The sequence below is a fragment of the Hylobates moloch genome, unplaced genomic scaffold (genome assembly GCF_009828535.3).
Source record: "Hylobates moloch isolate HMO894 unplaced genomic scaffold, HMol_V3 SCAFFOLD_8, whole genome shotgun sequence".
Classification (NCBI taxonomy): Eukaryota; Metazoa; Chordata; class Mammalia; order Primates; family Hylobatidae; genus Hylobates; species Hylobates moloch.
The window spans coordinates 96,238,443-96,258,740 of NW_026652283.1; the positions used below are offsets into that span (position 1 = coordinate 96,238,443).

Genomic DNA, 20,298 nt, shown 5'->3' on the forward strand with positions numbered 1-20,298 from the left:
CAGCCTGCTTTGCACCAAATTCCTTATTTACCCAGCCCATCCTTCCCTATTTCAGTAACTGGTAACTCCATCTTTCCTGCTATTCAGGCCAAAAACCTTAATGTCATCATTAACGCTTCTTTCTCTTACACTCCACATTCAAACTCTCGGCAAATCCTATTGGCTCTTTTCAAAATAAATCTAGATATTTGACCACTGCTGTTGCTGTGGCCCAGGCCCAAGCCTGGAACCTTGCAGTAGTTCCTAACAGGTCTTCCCTCTTCCTTCTGCCCTTGTCCACTGAAGTTTTTTACAATACGGCAGCTAGAATGACCCTTGCAAAATATAAATCAATCAAGGCACTCCTCTGTTCAAACCCTCCAGTGGTTCCCATCTCACTCAGCAGAAGCCAAGGCCCTCCAGCACCTGTCCTCCCCAGCCGCCTCTCCTTCCATTCTCCCCCTGCCCACGACTCTGCTTGGTCTCCCTGCTCTTTCCTGACCACGTAGAGCAAGTTCTCACTTTGGGGCACTGCACATCCTGTTCCTCTGCCTGGAATGCCTTGTCCAGGATCCACTTCCCTAACATCTCTGCTCAATGTCACATTCCCAGTGAGGCCCCATTTAAAACTGCAGCTGCTTACTCCCTCCCCTGCTTTATTTTTCTCCACAGCAATTATCACTATATGATACCTTGTATAAATTTGTTCCTATGTATTGGCTATCTCTTTCCCCCTGTAGAATGTAAGCTCCATGAGCACAGGGAACTTTCCTTGTTATTCTGTGAAGTATCTCTAGTTCCCAGGTCAATGCCTAGCACACAGTAGGTACTCAATAAATACTTACTGAAAGAATGAATGAAACTAGGCAGCTCTGGCTTTCTTCCTTTTCCAACTCGGAGACTTATAACTAAGCATTGTCCTCAAATGGGATTGGCCAACCGTTGTAATTTTGGAGATGCAAAGTGGGGCAAAAGCCACATTTCTGTACTCAACACTCTCTACGTTTTTCAGTGGGTGCTAGAATTGGTACAAGTCAGACCAAGTGAAGACCATTGTAAGGCTGGAGAAATTTAGCCTTTGTCTTCCACCATCTTTCCCAGATGGGGAGAAAGGAGACTAAAACCTGGAAAAGCAAACAAGCCAAAGGAGGTTTTCACAATTATCATCTTTTAGGAATGTTTTTCTTATTTAAAAAATAATACTGATTTTCTGGGAAAAACAAAAAAACAAGCCAGAGAAGACTGCCCTTCAAACCAAAATGGTAAGAAAGGCAGGTATGAACGTGGGGAAGACAAGTGTGAACATGAGGAAGACAGGGATGAAAGTGTGAAAACAGATGTGAGGATAAGAAGACAGGTGTAAAGGTGAGAGAAGCCGGGCATGGTGGCTCATGCCTGTAATCCCAGCACTGTGGGAGGCCAAGGCAGGTGGATCATCTGAAGTCAAGAGTTCGAGACCAGCCTAGTCAACATGGCAAAACCCCGTCTCTACTAAAAATACAAAATTAGCCGGGCATGGTGGCACATGCCTGTAATCCCAGGTACTCGGGAGGCTGAGGCAGGAGAATCGCTTGAACCCAGGAGGCAGAGGTTGCAGTGAGCCAAGAACGTGCCATTGCACTCCAGCCTGGGCGACAGAGCGAGTCTCCATCTCAAAAAAAAAGGTGAGAAAGATAGGTGTGAACATGAGGTGGCAGGTGTGAAGATGGGAAAGGCAGGCTTACCCCTGGTGACATGTAGTGAGAGAGACGGGGGCTTCCCTTTCACTTTGGAGAGTAAAGAGAAGGCTCTGAGGTATCAACAGCCTGGGCTGTTGGGAAAAGGACAAAGAATCTGTGTTTCCTGAACGTCAAGAGGAAGTCTCTTTGGTTGCTGTGGGCTAACTGGTCTCCTCCAGTTCCAGGAGGTCATCCACGTATTCCACAACTTCTCCCTGTAAGAGACAACAGGACAACTTTATTAAATGGGCTATTGGACTTTTAAAAGTGCTGATGAGCAGAAACAGTATCCTGAGAGGCCATCGCCACTGTCTGCTTTGGCTGAAACAGGTTTTGTCTGCTGGTCTGGGGCCCAGAGGACCTGATTTCTCCCTGTGGAGGGGACCTCGGCTTCCACTCCATTTGAACTTGGTATCAAGTGCTCTGTGAGATCTGCCAACATGCTGTGTGAGGCGGACAGCCCAGCCTGTGAACAGCTCTACCAAGTGCCCCTCCTGTGTGCATCTCTGCCTACTCCCCTTCCTCCCCTCTCATGTGTGCAGGTCTCCCACAGGAACATTTTCTATCTGTTCCCTTTCTGCCTTGACCACCAGAACACAAACTTCTCAAGGACCAGGGGCCTGGGTTGATTTTTCTTCCCCAGAGTCCAGCACACAGAAGGCGCTCAATAAATGTGTTGAAGGATGAATGATTGAGTGCTTGCACACATACTGCTGGTGTGACTGAAGCAATCACTCCTCTTACAGGAGAGACACACAGGGATAGTGGGATCCACTTGTCCAGTGTCAGTACCAGGAGCTCACCTGCTCCCTCCTTCTGCAATCGGCCTTACACTTCAACTTGAAGCAGCCCAGCACCCTTCCCAATTTCTTTCTCCACATTGACTTCTCTTCTATAACCCTCCTGGACCACCAGCTGATGACACCCATTCTCTTTTCTGCAGAGAATGAGTGAATGACCAAGGCTGAGGCCCCTTCCGTAAGAGTCAACATAGACTGACCCCACCAACCCTGCTAAAACTCGACCTTCTTCACTGAGCTCACCATCCCAGGCCAAGAGCCTGTTGGCTCTTTTTGATGTTTTAACACAGAGAAATTTATAAAAATCTTGCAGCATTTGGGAATAACTGGAAAACCTATCAAGTACATGAGACAGAAATGGGGGTCTTAGTATTATCATCAAATACTTCCATGTCATGCTTGAGATTAGAAACTCAAATTGTAGACACTACAGCTTGGAAAAATTGTTTTTCAGTTGCTTTCTAGACCCCAAAAGGAAAACATAGCATAGTAGAGGGATTACGTGTATAGCTATGACTTCTGCTTAGGGAGTTACTATATCCTGCTGTGTGTCTGTTGTGACTTGTGGGATGATGGTATTGTTTGCTTTTAGCTCACTAGTAATAAGTGCCTGAGGCAGCACAGACTGCTTGCTAATGGCTAGCAGCTGCCCCTTCTCTGGGCAATTGCCTTTGGCCAAAAAAAAACAAACAAAAACAGCAGTCTTGACAGGGAGGTTACACACCAGCCCTTCCTGGCAACGAAGAACGAATGACAGACTGATAAGGGGGACTACAAAAGGCAGGAACAACTCCGTGGTGCAATTCATGCTCCAGAGTCCCCCATGGGAGCAGGCGAAGCTTGACTCCAGCTGAGACCATGTATTTGTTGAGCTCCTTCCTCTGACCCTCATTCCGTTCCCACCTGAGCGCACTCCCTCAATAAATCCTTCCAACAAATTGTATTCTATTTCTTTTGGACTTTTCTGAAGCAAACAACCTTCAGAACTTGAAACCTGAAGCATCTATTTCAGCCTGTTTTAAAGTTTCTGAAACTGTAATAAACCTCTGCAAAATTCTGAGCCAGTGTGTAGACTTTCAGGAGTGCTTATACACATTTCAACACCAGAAAGATAATAAGGAAGAATGCCACACTTATCAGCAACTAAAGTGTACTGATGCTTTGTTTCAAAGTAGTATTATGTCCTTTGGAAAGTGGAAGGACTAACTAAGAATTTGATGATTTTGGTTATATTTTCACTTCAAAGTATTACTTGCCATAATTTGGTATATAGTAAGAAAATGGTTCATTCTTTAGAGATGGATTAGTTCTTTCACAATTCTAAAGCCTCAATTAATAAGCAAACTACTCCAGAACCTTCAACAAAGTCCTTTTATCTTGAAAGTGCCAAATCCAAGAATCCTAGGAATTTTAAAGCCTGCAATAAGCTCAGCATGTTCATTAGATGATTACTAACCCTCTGTGTGACTATGAGCAAGCCACTCTATCTTTCTGAATTTGTTTCCTTATCTGTGACATAAGAGAGCTTTACTGAATCATGTGAAAAATCTCTTCGTGTTCTAATATCTATGATTTGCTTTCTATATATGTTGTTCTTGTACATCAGAAGTCTTGAAAATGTTCACAGCCTTAGACCAGGAATTTCACCACTGGGAATTTTTTCTAAGGAAACAATTAGAGAAGAAGTAAACAATTTAGTCCCTGCTATGCTATTTGTAAAAGCAAAAAGTTGGAAGCAAACTAAATGCCTACAAAAAGGCTATATTTCTAAAAATTATCTATATCATGTAATATTAGTCACAAAAAAGTCATGTTTACAATGAATATTAACAAGGGCAACAAAACTCGTGACCATCTCAATAGATGCAGGAAAAACATTTGACAAAATTCAACACAAATTCATGATAAAAACATTCAGGCTGGGCATGGTGGCTCACACCTGTAATCCCAGCACTTTGGGAGGCCAAGGCAAGTGGATCACCTGAGGTCAGGAGTTTGGGACCGGACTGGCCAACATGGTGAAACCCCGTCTCTACTAAATATAGAAAAATTACCCGAGTGTGGTGGCACATGCCTGTAATTCCAGCTACTTGGGAGGGCGAGGCAGGAGAATCACTTGAACCCGGGAGGCGGAGGTTGCAGTGAGCAGAGATCACACCACTGCACTCCAGCCTAGGCAACAAGAGTGAAACTCTGTCTCAAAAAAAAAAAAACAACATTCAACGAATTAAAAATAGAACTTCCTCAACCTAATAAAGGGCACCTACAAAAAACCCACAGCTAATAACATATTTTCACATTTAATGCTGAAAGACTGTATGCTTTTTCCTTTTAAGATTGGGAACAAGACAAGATGTTCACTCTCTCCACTTCTTTTTTTTTTCCAGAGAGACAGGGTCTTGCTCTGTCAGCCAGCCTAGTGTGCAGTGGCATGCTTATGGCTCACTGTACCCTCCCACTCCTGAGCTCCAGCAATCCTCCCACTTTAGCCTCCTGAGTGGCTAAGATTACAGATGTACACCATCATACTTAGCTAATTTCTTTTTTTTTAGACAGTGTCTCACTGTGCCACCCAGGCTAGAGTACAATGGTATGATCTCGACTCACTGCAACCTCCACCTCCTGGGTACAAGCGATTCTCGTGCCTCAGTCTCCTGGGTAGCTGGGATTACAGGCATGTGCCACCACGCCCAGCTAATTTTTTTGTATTTTTAGTAAAGCAAGGTTTCAATCGATTGGCCAAGCTAGTCTTAAACTCCCAACCTCGGGTGATCTGCCCACCTCAGCCTCTCAGAGTGCTGGGATTACAGACATGAGCCACCACACTTGGCCTAATTTTTTTATTTTTTGTAGAGATGGGGTCTTGCTATGTTGCCCAGGCTGGTCTCAAACTCCTGGGTTCAAGTGATCCTCCTGCCTCAGCCTCCCCAAGTGCTGGGATTAGAGGAATGAGCCCCTGTGCCAGGTCCACTCTCTCTGCTTCTATTCAACATAGTACTAGAAGTTTTAACTAGAACAATTAGGCAAGAAAAATAATACACATACACATACAAACTAATAAATAAGTTCAGCAAGTTTGCAGAATCAATACACAAAATCTATTGTATTTCTATTCTTTTAGAATATGCCCAAAAATGAAAATAAGAAAACAATTTCATTTATAACAGCATCAAAAAGAATAAAATGCTTGAATACTGGGGGTTGGAAAGAATTTATTTTAATTTTTAAAAAAAGAATAGAATGTTTAGGAATAATAAAATAAGAAAACACTGTGAAATAATTTTTTTAAAAATCCAAATAAGTGGAAAGACTTCTCATGTTCATGGATCAGAAGACAATATTAAGATGCCAATACTACCCAAAGAGATTTATGGGTTCAGTGAAATTCCTATAAAAAAAATCCCAGCTGCCTTTTGCAAAAACTGAAAAGCTAAACCTATAATTCATATGAAAATGTAAAGGACCCAAAATAGCCAAAATCATCTTGGAAAAGAAGAACAATGTTGGAGGACTCGCACTTCAAATTTCAAAATGTAATATAAAGCTACAGTAATCTAATCTCGGTTGAAAGTCCACGTAATTTAAAAAAAAGCTATAGTAATGAAGACAGTGTAGTACTAACTTTAAGGATAGAAATCAATATGAGTGGTATAGACTGAGAGTCTGGAAAATAACTCTCACATTTATGGTCAACTGATTTCTTTCAAAGGGTACCAAGACGATTCAATGGTGAAAAAGTCTTTTCAACAAATAGTGCTACAACAACTGGCTATTCACATTCAAGAGAATGAAACTAGACCTCTTCCTAATATCATACATAAAATTAACTCAAATGGGTTGTAAATTTAAATGCAGGAGTTAAAACTATAAAAATCATAGGAGTAAAAATCAGGAGTAAATCTTTGTGACCTTGGATTAGGCAATGGTTTCTTGGATATGACACATAATACAAAAGCAACAAAAGAAAGAACAGATAAATTGAATTTCATCAAATTTGAAAACTTGTGCTTCAAGACACCATTTAGAAACTGAAAACACAATCCACAAATTGTGAGAAAATATCTAAAATTCATATATCTGATAAGGAACTTATAACTAGAATATCTAAAGAACTTCTACAACACAATAATAAAAAGATAAGTAACAATTTTAAAGTGGACAAAAGATTTGAATAGATGTTTCTTCAAAGATATACAAACGGCCAGTCATGAAGGGATGCTCAACATAATTAGTCACTAAGAAGGTACAAGTCAAGCTAGGTGCAGTAGTAGCTCACGCCTGTAATCCCAGCATTTTAGGAGGCTGAGGCAGGTGGATCGCCTGAGGTCAGGAGTTCGAGACCAGCCTGGCCAACATAGTGAAACCCCATCTCAACTAACAATACAAAAAATTAGCTGGGTGTGGTGGTGCACGCCTGTAATCCCAGCTACTAGGGTGGCTGAGGCAGGAGAATCGCTTGAACCTGGGAGGCGGAGGTTGCAGTGAGCCAAGATCGCACCATTACACTCCAGCCTGGGCAACAAGAGCAAAACTCTGTCTCAAAAAAGAAAAAAAAAAAGACAAGAAAAACAAAAGAAAGTGCAAATCAGAGCCACAATGAAATACTACTTGCATCCACTAGCATGGCTATTAATAAAAAAGACAATACTAAGTTTTGTTGAAGACATTGCAAAGTTGGAACTCTCATACACTGCTGATGGGAATGTAAATGGTGCAGCCACTTTGAAAAACAGTCTGGCAGTTTTTCAGCAGGTTAAACCATTACCATATGGCCCAGCAATCCATTCCTAGGTATGTACCTGATATGGTTTGGATATTTGTCCCCTCCAAATCTCATGTTGAAATGTAATCTCCAGTGTTGGAAGTGGGGCCTGGTGGAAGGTATTTGGGTCAGGTGGGCGGATGCCTTGAAAATGTCTTGGTGCTGTCCTCATGATAATAAGTGAGTTCTCACTCTGAGTTCACACGAGATCTAGTTGTTTAAAAGAGTGTGGCATACTCTTGCTACGTGACATACGCCAGCTCCCCCTTTGCCATGACCATAAGCTTCCTGAGACCTCACCAGAAGCAAAGCAGATGCCGTTGCCACACTTCCTGTGCCACCATGCCCAGCTAACTTTTAAATTTTCTGTAGAGACAGAGTCTCTCTATGTTACTCAGGCTAGTCTTAGGCTCAAGCAATCCTCCTGCCTTGGCCTCCCAAAGTGCTAGGATTACAGGCATGAACCACCGCACCCAGCCAGGTATTTCTTTACAGTGATGCAAAAATGGCCTAACACAATACCTATGTATATACTCCTAGGTATAAAAAACTGGAAAGCTTATGTTCAAACAAAAATTTGTACACAAATGGTCGTAGCATCATTATTCAAAATAGCCAAAATGTGGAACCAACCCAAACATCCATCAACTGAAGAATGGATAAACAGAATGTGGTATATCCAACAGAAGAATATTACTTGGTAGTACAAAGGAAATTTTACAGGCAACATGTTCAACATGGCTGAACTTTGAAAACATATGCTCAGTGAAAGAAGCCAGTTACAAAAGACCACATACCCTATATTTCCATTTATATTAAATGTCCACAAAAGGCAAATCCACAGAAACAGAAAGTATATTAGAGTCTTCCAGGGGCTGGAGGTGGAGGCAGGAGTGAGAACGTTGGCCCAGAGAGAAATGGGAAGTGACTTAGCTATGGAGTTTCTTTTGGGGGCAATAAAAATGTTCTAAAGTTAAATAACAGTGATGGATGCAAAATCTTGTGGATATAACAAGTACCCCTGAATTGTATACTTTAAAAAGGAGAATTTCATTGTATGTGAATAATATCTAAATAAAGCTGTTTTAGAAAAATATAACAAGAGAAACTGCCCATATAATACTATAAAGTGAAAAATTCATGAGACATAATTATAGCTGAGTTTGTAATAAATATACAGAAAAACATGAATTTAAAACTATAAAAATTTTCCTTTAATAATTAAAAAATGGAAAGATACATACCAAAATATCCATATTAGCTTGCTTCTAGATAACTGGGAACTCCTCTTACCTTTTCTAAATATATTTTTCTATACTTTCCTTTTTTTTTTTTTTTTTTTTGAGGCAGGGTCTTACTCCAATTGCTGAGTCTGGGGTGCAATAGCGCAATATCAGCCTCAACCTCGCCAGACTCCTTCAGCCTCCCAAGTAGCTAGGACTACAGGTGTACTCCATCACACCCAGCTAATTTTTTTGTATTTTTTGTAGAGACGAGGTTTCACCATGTTGCCCAGGCTGGTCTTGAACTCCTGGTCTCAAGCTATCACCTGCTTTGGCCTCCCAAATGCTGGGATCACAGGCATGAGCCACTACACCCAGCCTCTGCTATACTTTCCAAACCACAGTGGCCAATCTTGTTGGTATCTGGCCAGTGTTCCTTCCTTTAGGGAATGGGGGAATGGCCCCGTGGCATCTTGGGATCCTGTCTCAGGCTCTGCTTCAAGGATACCCAACCCAAGACACAGGCATGTACATCATTTTCCAGTTTAGAAAGCATTTCCACATGCAACACAGTATTTTATTCTCACAACCCTGGGAGGGCAGTATTATTATTCCCATTTCATAGATAAAGAACTGAGACTCAGTTGTTTAATGCCAGTGATGAGTTCATCCCATACATATTTGTAGACAGAAAACAAATTCCATGAAGATGTCTTATTCAGAGGTACTTCACCTAAAACTGGGGTACGGGAAGACCAGACCTGGAGGCTCAGGAAACTTGCTGGCCGCGTGCTCCTCATCTATAAGGCGAAGGATCAGACCAGAGCAAGCTCACAGCTCTCTTCGAGCTCCAGTAGCTGACAAGTCCCCAGCTTTCTCAGTAAGCCTTTTCCAGTTTGTTCCAAACAAATACTCTAAATACTACCGCCAATGATGGCTTTTCTGTGACCAGGCTGCCCCACCACAAAATGACCACTCCATAACCAGTTGAGTCGGGGTCAGAAAAGGGGTCAGCTGAGTAAGGTGGAATCAGGAATTTCAAGCAATTCTAGAGAATGACAAAATGCTTACAGTAAAGATGTAATTTAGAAAAAATAATGATAGCAATAGTCTAGTAGAAAAATTGGGGTGGGAGTATCCATGTCTCTTCAGAGTGCTGAGCAATTAAAAATTCACCATTTTTATATAAAGTGAAAAGATGAAGAATGACCACTGTGAATTCCTGGAGCGTCGCTCCACACCCGTTTCACTATCAGGAAATGTGGCACTCCTGCCTAGGTTTCCTAGAAAGCCGCTCTTTCCCATGCCAGCATTCTGACTGTCATTGAAACACCCACTGGAACTGTCTTTCTGAAGGCCCCCTCTGTTTCTTACTTCAGGGAGGACTCGGCCTTCCAGTGATTTTAGCAAAGATGTGAGTAATATTTTCTCTTAGCCACCAGACATGTGCTAAGCATGAAAACTTACCTCATCATCATCCATTATATTTTCCTTAGCAAAGTCATACAGCTCCTTCTGGAGTGTGGTCACATTAAAGAACTGAACTGCTTCCTGTTCAAACACAACAGAGAACAGTTTATAGGACCAACCTTTTCATCTTAGAACTGGGAGGAGGGGGGAACAGGATATGGGGTTTTTTCTAAGGTGATGAAAATGTTTAAAATTAGATAGCGGTAATGGCTGTACAACCCTGAATATACTAACAACCACTGAATCGTACCCTTTAAAAAGGTGAATTCTATCCTATACAAATTATATCTCAATTTTTAAAAAAGAGTGGCCAGCCCTCAGTGGAAGACAAATTTATGAAAATCAAGATGGCATATAGAAATCCCAATGAAAATACAAGAGCAAAGATCAATTAGAAAAAATCTTTTTAAAGTAATATATCATGAATGGTGTTCACTGACAACACATGCTAAGTGGTGAGTTTGCCTATCAAGGGAATTAAATGATGGTCCATCCACAAAAGAGACTACCAGGGAGCTGTTAAAGGATAATAATTAAGATGATACATGGATGTGACATGGAGAAATATTCAGGACAAATTGTTGGAAAGACAAAGAAAGTTGCAAAAAGTTGTAAAACTATGTAAATATGATCTTGTCTTTATTAAAATAAACAAATATTTACTATATATATGAGTAAATATATACCTTTAAAGCAGGAGATAAAGAGATGGCACAGGCTGGGCGCAGTGGCTCACGCCTGTAATCCCAGCACTTTGAAAGGCTGAGGTGGGCAGATCACCTGAGGCCAGGAGTTCGAGACTAGCCCAGCGAAACCCCGTCTCTACTAAAACTACAAAAATTAGCCTGATGTGTTGGTGCATGCCTGTAATCCCAGCTACTCAGGAGGCTAAGGCAAGAGAATCGCTTGAACCCAGGAGGCAGAGGATGCAGTGGGCCGAGATCACGCCACTACACTCTAGCCTGGGTGACAGAGCAAGACTCTGTCTCAAAAACAAACAAAAAAAAAAAGATAGAGAGAGAGAGAGAGAAGGTGTAGGATTATGAGAGAATTTTGTTTTCCGAGAGAGAAAGAAGGTGTAGGGTTATGAGAGAATTTTGTTTTCAAAGTAAAATATTTCTGTAATGTTTGAAAGTTGTAGAGTTTTTACAGATTCAGAAATCAGAATGAAGCAGTAAAATGTTAAAACACACACATGCACAAAATTACAGAAAAAAATGACTTTTCCTTTATTTCCTTTTTTTGGCACAATCTCGGCTCACCGCAACCTCTGCCTCCCAGGTTCAAGCGATTCTTCTGCCTCAGCCTTCCAAGTAGCTGGGACTACAGCCACGTGCCACTACGCCTGGCTAATTTTTATATGTTTAGTAGAGATGGGGTTTCACTGTGTTGGCCAGGCTGGTCTCAAACTCCTGACATCATGATCCACCCGCCTCGGCCTCCCAAAGTGCTGGGATTACAGGCATGAGTCACCACGCCCAGCCCCTTTATTTCCAAAATAACCCTTTCTCTTAAGGCACGAGGTAGTCTCCGGAAGGCGAGAATGAAGAGAAAAGGAAAGGTGTGGTGCACCAGACTTACAGGTCTGGGCTGGAAGTGCTCATCCGAGAGGCCCCAAGTGTCCCTGTGGTACTGGTAATACACCAGGTTCTGCTGCATGACCTTGTCATTCTGATCAAAGAGCAGGTAGCTGACTGCACAGGGGGCTGCATTCTTCAGGTTGTTCACTGGGGTTGGGAAGAAAAGACAAATGAAGAAATCAGCAAACCACGCCCTATAATTTCTCTGCTTCTCAACAAAAAGGTCATATGAACCAGCCCCTTCTCCAGAGTCCTTCTTCAGAGAGCCTGGGGCCGACTGGCAGCCCTGGGTGGGCAGGCCACAGATGGGGTCTCCACAGCAGCCTGGAGGCCAGGCTTGAAACTTAGTTCTAGTTAGGCACATGCCTATGGAGAAATGCCTATGTTCCACCTCCAGCTCTGGTGACCCAAGCTTGTCTCAGGTCCCTGGAAGCAGCTGGAAAAAGCTGGATTGTCCTGGGGCTGAGGGAGACAGGGAGGATGTGCTCAGCAAACAGGTTTCTCATCTGGGGCCCAGAGTGTCTGGATCCCATCTGGATAAGACCACAGTCTCCAGATCTAGGTTAGCTCCCCTACAGCTAAACCAGACTTGGAAAACCCAAAGGATGGTGGAGCCTCTAGGTTGGAGGGGATTTGGAAAGTCACCTAGTTTTGCCACCTCCTGAGGATAGAACTCACACCTCCAGCCTCTCTGCTTGGTGTTGCCCACCTGTGACAGTACCTTCAGCATAGGGATTTTGCAGGGCTTGGGATTTGTCTTGGGAGTGCAGGATGAGGAGCAGATGATGAGACACAAGCCCCTGGTATTTATTCTGGCACATTCCACTCTAATTTACACAACAGTACCTTTGCTAAAGCTGTGGTTGGCCGGAGTAGCCAAAGCTTGGGTATGAATAAATTGTGCCACCCAGTGGCTGTTTCCTGTAATGACTACTTTAAAGCCAGCCCTTAGGGGCATTTACTCTTCAAATATAAATACTACCACCTGCCCTCAAGCAATGTCGTATGGTAGGTGGTCTAGAAAAAACTCAAAATGGGGCTGATTTTCAGGAAGCTCATTTCAGCAAGTACACTTCATTCATACTGTTGATCCCCAAAAGCAGATTTCCTGGGAAGCAGCAAGCATAGCTAGAGGCCTCAGTCCACCAGTGTTGATAAGTCTTTGCCAGTTTCTGATATGCAGGGTGATTTTCAGGGCATGTGAGGATTTCAGAGGGCCAGGGAGATGCCAGAGCCCGGATGCATCCAGAACACTTCTAAATTCCTAGTGTTCTAGCTTTATACATTTAGAACTAAGCCATGCTCAGTGAGCTAGAAGACCTTATGGCTTTTTATATTTACATAATATATTTTCTTTTTCTGCCCTTCAGGGTGCAAGGCTTACTGTGTTCTGAAGAGGATGGGAGGTGAGATAAAGAGGAAACCCAACAAAAAACACAATTACCACAGTGGGAAAGGAGGGCTAAAGCCAAGATCACCTCTCTCACTCTTCCCAAGGCACCCTGAGACCAGCCACTCCCAAGTGTGAAGAAGCAACCCAGGGGATCTATTCTAGCCAGAAACCTGCAACCGCTAGACTCTGGCATTTCATTAGGGCAGAAGAAGTCCTGCTGCCACTGTCCCTAATAATTCTTCTGTGCTTGGAACTGAACTGCCAAGGGACACACTGCAAATAAGTGGCACTTGGCAAAGTCAGGCAAAGGGAGAGGAGGAAAAGGTGAAACACACAGGCTCTGAAGTCTAACCCTGAACTTCCTTCTCTCCCATGTTTGCTTCCCATTGTCCACTAGAATGTTCTGATTGAGAAACTCCCATTTCAGATCAAGGGAGGACCAGCTAGTATGAAACTAACAGGACAGGCGCAGTGGCTCACACCTGTAATCCCAGCACTTTGGGAGGCTGAAGTGGGTGGATCACTTGAGGTCAGGAGTTCAAGACCAGCCTAGCCAACACAGTGAAACCACATCTCTACTAAAAATACAAAAAATTAGCTGGGCGTGGTGGCGCATGCCTGTAATCCCAGCTACTCAGGAGGCTGAGGAAGAGGCATCACTTGAACCTGGGAGGCAGAGGTTGCAGTGAGTCAAGATCACACCACTGCACTCCAGCCTGGGCAACAGAGCAAGACTGTCTCAAAAAAAAGAAAAAAAAAAAAAAAAGAAAAGAAAAGAAAGAAAGAAAAAAGAAAAGAAAAGAAATTCTAACAGTCCGAAAAGTAAAGGTAGTGATGAGGAGGAAGGGAAATAATGATAACAAAAACAAACACACAGTTTGTTATGTGCCAGTGTGGGAATACCCCAGACATTTCACATCTATTAACTCATTTACTCCTCAGGACAATCCTATGAGGTTAGTACTACAATCTCTATTCACAATGAGGAAACCAAAGCACAGAGAAGCTAGTAAGTGATAAGGCTGAAATTGAACCCAGACAGTGTGGTAACAGGCTCTGCCCTGAATCACTAAGCCATGCTGCCTTTTTGTGCAAAGCATGGCACCAAGGTTGTCAGTGTGACCTCGATGAACTCTCAGCAACCATAGCTAAGAGTTATCACCTCTATTTTACAGTCTTAGAAGGACTAAGCGCTTCACCCAAGATGTCACAGAAGATTACTTACACTTATAATAGGCAAACTGCAAGTAATGATACATGGTAGCCACAAATTTCTCAACCGGATAGCCTCCTATAACTGGGGTGAGGTTCTCTTCACACTGTATTTTGCATTCCAGAACTTCTACATAATGATCTGAAACAAAACATACAAATTTTCAGAGCAGTGCATCCATTACTTTCTTAATATGCTACTTCTGCCTCCTGCCCAAATGAAAAAGTTAAAATAAAAATATTTGTGACACCTACAAGGAGCTGAAAATCTTTAACATACAAAGTTGTTTCAAATCAATATGAAAAAGATGAACATCCACTATATAAATGGCCAAATGATATTAACAGAAATTATTAAAATGTCTAAAAAACATTGTGAGAGATGCGACACCTCTTTTGTAATTAAGAAATACAATTACCCCCAAAATAATTTAAACTACTAAATTGCAAAATTTTTACAAATTCATAATGTAGTATTAAGAAGAGAACAGTGAAACTTATACTCTCATACTCTGGAGTCAGACGCGCTACCACTGCGCCACGAGGTCACTACTCTCATACTCTGTTGATGGAAGTAAAACAGGAACAAACTTTTTGGAGAACAATTTGGCAAAATTTATCAAAGGTTAAAATACACATATTTTCCAACTCAGCTGTCTACTTCCAGGAAATTTTCTTTAGACATAGGCATACATAAACACTGTTTATAACAACAAACAAACAAACTTGTAAGTACCTAAATGCCAATCAATAGGATGAGGATTAATAAATTACAGTATATAAAAATAATAGAATCGGACGGGCGCGGTGGCTCACGCTTGTAATCCCAGCACTTTGGGAGGCCGAGGCGGGCGGATCACGAGGTCAGGAGATCGAGACCACGGTGAAACCCCGTCTCTACTAAAAATACAAAAAAATTAGCCGGGCGTGGTGGCGGGCGCCTGTAGTCCCACCTACTCGGAGAGGCTGAGGCAGGAGAATGGCGTGAACCCGGGAGGCGGAGCTTGCAGTGAGCCGAGATTGCGCCACTGCACTCCAGCCTGGGCGACAGAGCGAGACTCTGTCTCAAAAAATAATAATAATAAAAAAAAATAATAGAATCTACACAGCCTTTGAAAGACAGTAAGGTAAACCTAAATATAGTCAAAGACTACATTTCCCATGCAGCTAGGTTGGGGCCATATGATTAGTCATGGCCAATGACATGTTGAGAGTAACAATTAAGGAATGCTACTTCTAGGCTTAATCCCTAAAACCTCCCACATGATCCTTGGCTCCCTCCCTTTTCTCCCTTTATGCAGCTAGAAGCAAAAGACTCCAGGAGGGTTGCACACATTTTGTAAGTAAGACTGTGGAAGAACAGGCACTTTCAAACATTGCTGGTAGGAAGTACGAAATGATACCTTAAAACACTAAAATTAATTTACAGAAACATTTACTCTTTTAACTATTAATTCCACTTTGGTTGACTTTGAAAGCACACCTCCATACTTACTGCCATCACCAACAAAAAAGCCTTACATACTTACTACCACCACCAACAAAAAATTAACATCAACAATAAGGCTGCAAACAAACATCCTACATATCTTGACGTGATATCCTGAGGAGGACATTTATATAGCGGTCCAGCCAAAAATACACAACCTGAATGTAACTGTGAAGACACATCATAGAAAGCCAAATGAGGAATGTTTACAAAGTAATTAACCTATATTCTTTAAAAATATCATTGGCATAAAAAGACAAAGGCCAAAGGATTGTTCCAGATTAAGGAACTCTAAAGGAAGATGACAAATAGGAAGCATGATTCTGAACTGGAACCTGTACCAGGAAAAAAAAAGGTGCTAGAAAGAACATCATTGTGACAACTAACAAAATGAGAATATGAACTACAGATTGAATACAAGCATTGTATCTAGTATATTAAGTTTCCTGAATTTAATTACTATGGATATTTAGATAATATTATTGTTCTTAGGAAATAAACTGAAGTATTATGGGGTAAAGAGTAATAATGCATGTGCAACATACTTCCAAATAGTTCTGAAATAAAAATAATTATACAGAGCCGGGTGCAGTGGCTCAAGCCTATAATCCCAGCACTTTGGGAGGGCAAGGCAGGCGGATCACTTGGGGTCAGGAGTTTGAAACCAGCCTGGCCAACACAGCAAAACCCTGTCTCTACTAAAAATACAAAAAATTAGCCAGGTGTGGTGGCGCCTGCCAGTAGTCCCAGCTACTCAGGAGGCTGAGACAGGAGAATTGCTTCAACCCGGCAGGCAGAGGTTGCAGTGAGCCAAGATCACGCCACTGCACTCCAGCCTGGGCAACAGAGCAAGACTCAGTCTCAAAAATAAAATATAATAGGCCGGGTGTGGTGGCTCACGCCTGTACTCCTAGCACTTTGGGAGGCTGAGGTGGGTGGATCACCTAAGGTCAGGAGTTCAAGACCAGCCTGGCCAACGTGGTGAAACCCCGTCTCTACTAAAAATATAAAAATTAGCCAGACGTGTTGGTGCATGCCTGTAATCCCGGCTACTCGGGAGGCTGAGGCAGGAGAATCACTTGAACCTACGGGGCAGAGGTTGCAGTGAGCTGAGATTGCGCTGTTGCACTTCAGCCTGGGCAACAAGAGGGAAACTCCATGTCAAAAAATAAATAAATAAATAAATAAATAAATAAATAAATAAATAAAATAATAACGATAATAATTATACCCACAGCACACATGGAGAGAACAATAAAGTAAATGTGGCACAATGAATGTTACAAATTGGTGAATCTAGGTAAGGTGTACATGAGAGTTCTTTGTACGATTCTTCCAACTTCTCTACAAGTTTGAAATTATTTAAAAATAAAAACTAAAGAAACTCTAAATATCTATATATCTATACTGTGAGAGGAAAATAAATCTCAGGACTCCAAAATCACTAAGCCAAAGGGAAAAGTCAAGCTGGGAACTACGTAGGACAAACCTGTTTCCCATCCTATTCCTAAATAAGATAGCTACAAAAATTTAAAAAAAAAAAGCCACAAACCTCTCTTATAATTTGCCCACAAGGAAGTTTTTGTGAACAAAGGATGGGCAGTACTCAAAGTCATCCCTCTGCTCACATGGAACAAATGTATATACGGTTGTTTCCTTTGCTCTGTTGTTTCACTAAGCCAGACTAAAGCATAAGTGACTATTCCTGTAAATTGTGTATTCAGTGAAAGGCTAATCAGAAACTCAAAAGAATGCAACCATTTGTCTGTCACCTACCTATGACCTGGAAACCCCCTCCCACTTCGGGTTGTCCTGCCTTTCTGGACTGAAGCAATGTACGTCTTACATATATTGATTGATGTCTCATGTCTCCCTAAAATGTATAAAACCAAACTATGCCCTGAGTACCTTGGGCATATGTTGTTAGGACCTCCTGAGGCTGTGTCACAAGTACATTCTTAACTTGGCAAAATAAACTGTCTAAATTGAGACTTGTCTCAGATACTCTTTGATTTACAATACATATATATCTTTGCTATATCAAAGATAGATGGAGAGAGACTGCAGACATTATGTGCCTCCTGATGAAAGAACTCAGCATCAACTATGAAGCAGCTGACTCCTACCAAAATTTAAAACCCCAAAACAAAATCAAACCGAGCGTGTTCAAGCTTCTACATCCAATTATCGATTTACAAGAAATACAGAAGACAGAGGAATATGGGGATACAGTCAGCAAAACCCAGACCGTGGGAATCTCTATGGGACAAAAAATGCAGGTTCTTCAACAGCAAAGGGGAAAAGATATGGCGGAAGAACCTATGGATTAAACGAGCCGTAAAAGATAACCAACTTGCTACAATACGGATGAAACTTCAGGACATTATGCCAAGTGAAATGAGCCAGTCACAAAAAGGCAAATACTGTATGACTCCACTTATGTGATGTATCTAGAGTAGTCAAATTCACAAAGACAGAAAGTAGAAAGGTCACTGCCAGTGGCTGGGGGGAAGGGGATATGGGGAGTTACTGCATACAGAGTTTCAATTCGGGGAAACATAAAAACTTCCAGAGACGGATGGTGCTGATGGTTGCACAATCATGTGAATGTAGTCAATGCCACTGGAGTGTACATTGAACAATGGCTAAAATAATAAAGTTCATATTACATATATTTTACCACAATAAAAATTTTCAAGAGATAACCCATTGCAATGGACGGACCTTATTTGGATCCTGATTCAAACAAATGGTAAATTAAAGGCACACACATGTATTTATGACATTTCTGAAACGATTGGGACACTGTTTAGGTATTTAATGATGAGATCAAAAAATGATTGTTAAAATTCTTACAGGGGTAACAGTTTGGTGTTATGTTTAAAAAACAAAGAGTCCTTACCTTCTAAAGGTATATACTGAAATATTACAAATGAAATAATATGGCATCTGGAATTAGCTTCAAAATAACATGAGAGGAAAAGTAGGTGGGAATTAGATGAAGCTCAAGTGGCCATGAGTTGACAATTGTGAAGTTGGGTCATGGGTACATGGTGGTTTATTTACTCTTCTCTCTGTTTTTTGTATATGTTTTGAAATTTTCCATAACAAAAAGTTTTCTTAAGGCAAAAACAAAAAAAACCTACTTTGCAGAAAGAGATTAACGAATAAAAAATGACTGAAAAAAAAAACAAAACCGAAAACTCTAGATTCAATAACTTTAAAAGAGCTTCTCTACTGCAGGATTTCTAAGGGCCTTTAACCATTAACGTGCACAATGATTCTTCAAGAGGGAGACGCAGTGCTCAGCCCATTCCCAGACTTATTTAACAAGTACATAGACATGATACCTTTATCCAAGGTACAGTCCAGATTTTACTTATCTAGCGCTTTCAGGAAGGCACAGTTCTAGGATCAGTGCTCTCAAACCACTTTCGGAAAGAGCTTCCCTTAGCCATTTCCCAGTTTCTGGAGTGATGCTGCCCAGTAAAGGCACTTGGGAAATGTCTAGGCACTATAGAGAAATCTGGGCTACCTATGTGTAGAGTTTTACGTTTTCTTCCTCTCTTCATTTTTCCTTTCTGTATTTTCCAAACTTCCTGTAATGAGCACACATTGTTTTATAATCAGAAAAGAAAATTTCAGAAAGCTACCTTAGTGATGGCCACTTAAAGGTTCACTCTAGCTTTGTATGTGTTGGAAAATTGCCATCATCAAAGTTATCTCAGTAATGTGAGTCAGTGAGGTGCTCCTGGGCCCATTTTTATTTTTCAAAATGACTGTAGGAAATCTGTAAGCAAGTAGAGCAGACACAGAATTCTACCTTGGCAGGCCTGTGCTTGAATCTTCTCTCAGTGATTTCACTAGAAGCCCCTGCCAAGTCAAAGGTTTATCTATGCAGGTGGTGACTACCCTCAGTTACCCATTAATAGGTATGCTCAAAAATTCCTCAGAGGCCACTCCAGGCATCTAGAAGGCATGCAGGCAGAGAGCAGACATCTAAGGAAGATTATTCCATGGGAGTAGCGAGCCTGTTGACCTACCACCAACCTGCTATGGAAAGGTAGAAATCCTTGAAGTCCTTGATCTCCCTGGAACCCTCGCAGGCCGCGAGACACTCGTAAAAGGCTTTGAAGAAGTCGGGAAGGGCCAGCTCCATGTCTGTGATGGATGTTCTCCAGTTCTCACCGTTGTATGCCCGCACTGCTCGGATAAACAGGCTCTGAAAGGCATGGAGAAGCCAGTGAAGCTCACTCTTGGGCGTGAAGGGAGACAGTCATGAAATCTCAAAAGGAACCAAGACCACCACCAAGCTCGCTCTCATTAGCTCTGAAGAAGCCACACTGACCCTTAAAGAAGTCAATTAGTGAGTTACTTTATATCTAGATTTTTCTACTTTGCTTATGATGGGTACATTTCTTATTTAGTTCAATTCAAAAAGTAGCAGGCCCTTGATAATAATCTGAATCAAGGAAAATGGGAAAACTACAACAGAGATCAGACCAGCGGCTGCCAGAAGTCAGGGGTTACAGCAAAAACTTGACTACAAAAGGACAAGAGGAAATTGTTCAGGGGTGATGAAAATATTCTATGTCGTGACTATGGTGGCAGTTACAGGACTGGATGTATTTGTCAAAACTTACTGCATTATACACTTAAAATTGATAAATAT

At 41.7% G+C, this 20,298-nt stretch overlaps 1 protein-coding gene across 1 annotated transcript in view; it reads right to left on the reverse strand.

The window, feature by feature from the left end:
* Window positions 1-1,130: 1,130 nt before the first annotated feature.
* The window catches only part of CRTAP (cartilage associated protein), a 26,535-nt gene continuing 7,367 nt past the window's right edge, over window positions 1,131-20,298 (reverse strand). Inside the window, exons 3-7 of the mRNA XM_032162204.2 lie at window positions 19,677-19,848; window positions 14,151-14,279; window positions 11,534-11,679; window positions 9,950-10,033; window positions 1,131-1,912 (exon numbers count right to left, since the gene is read on the reverse strand). Of these exons, the coding sequence (XP_032018095.1) occupies window positions 1,859-1,912; window positions 9,950-10,033; window positions 11,534-11,679; window positions 14,151-14,279; window positions 19,677-19,848 (585 nt within the window). The 3' untranslated portion in view covers window positions 1,131-1,858. The remainder of the gene's footprint in view (window positions 1,913-9,949; window positions 10,034-11,533; window positions 11,680-14,150; window positions 14,280-19,676; window positions 19,849-20,298) is intronic.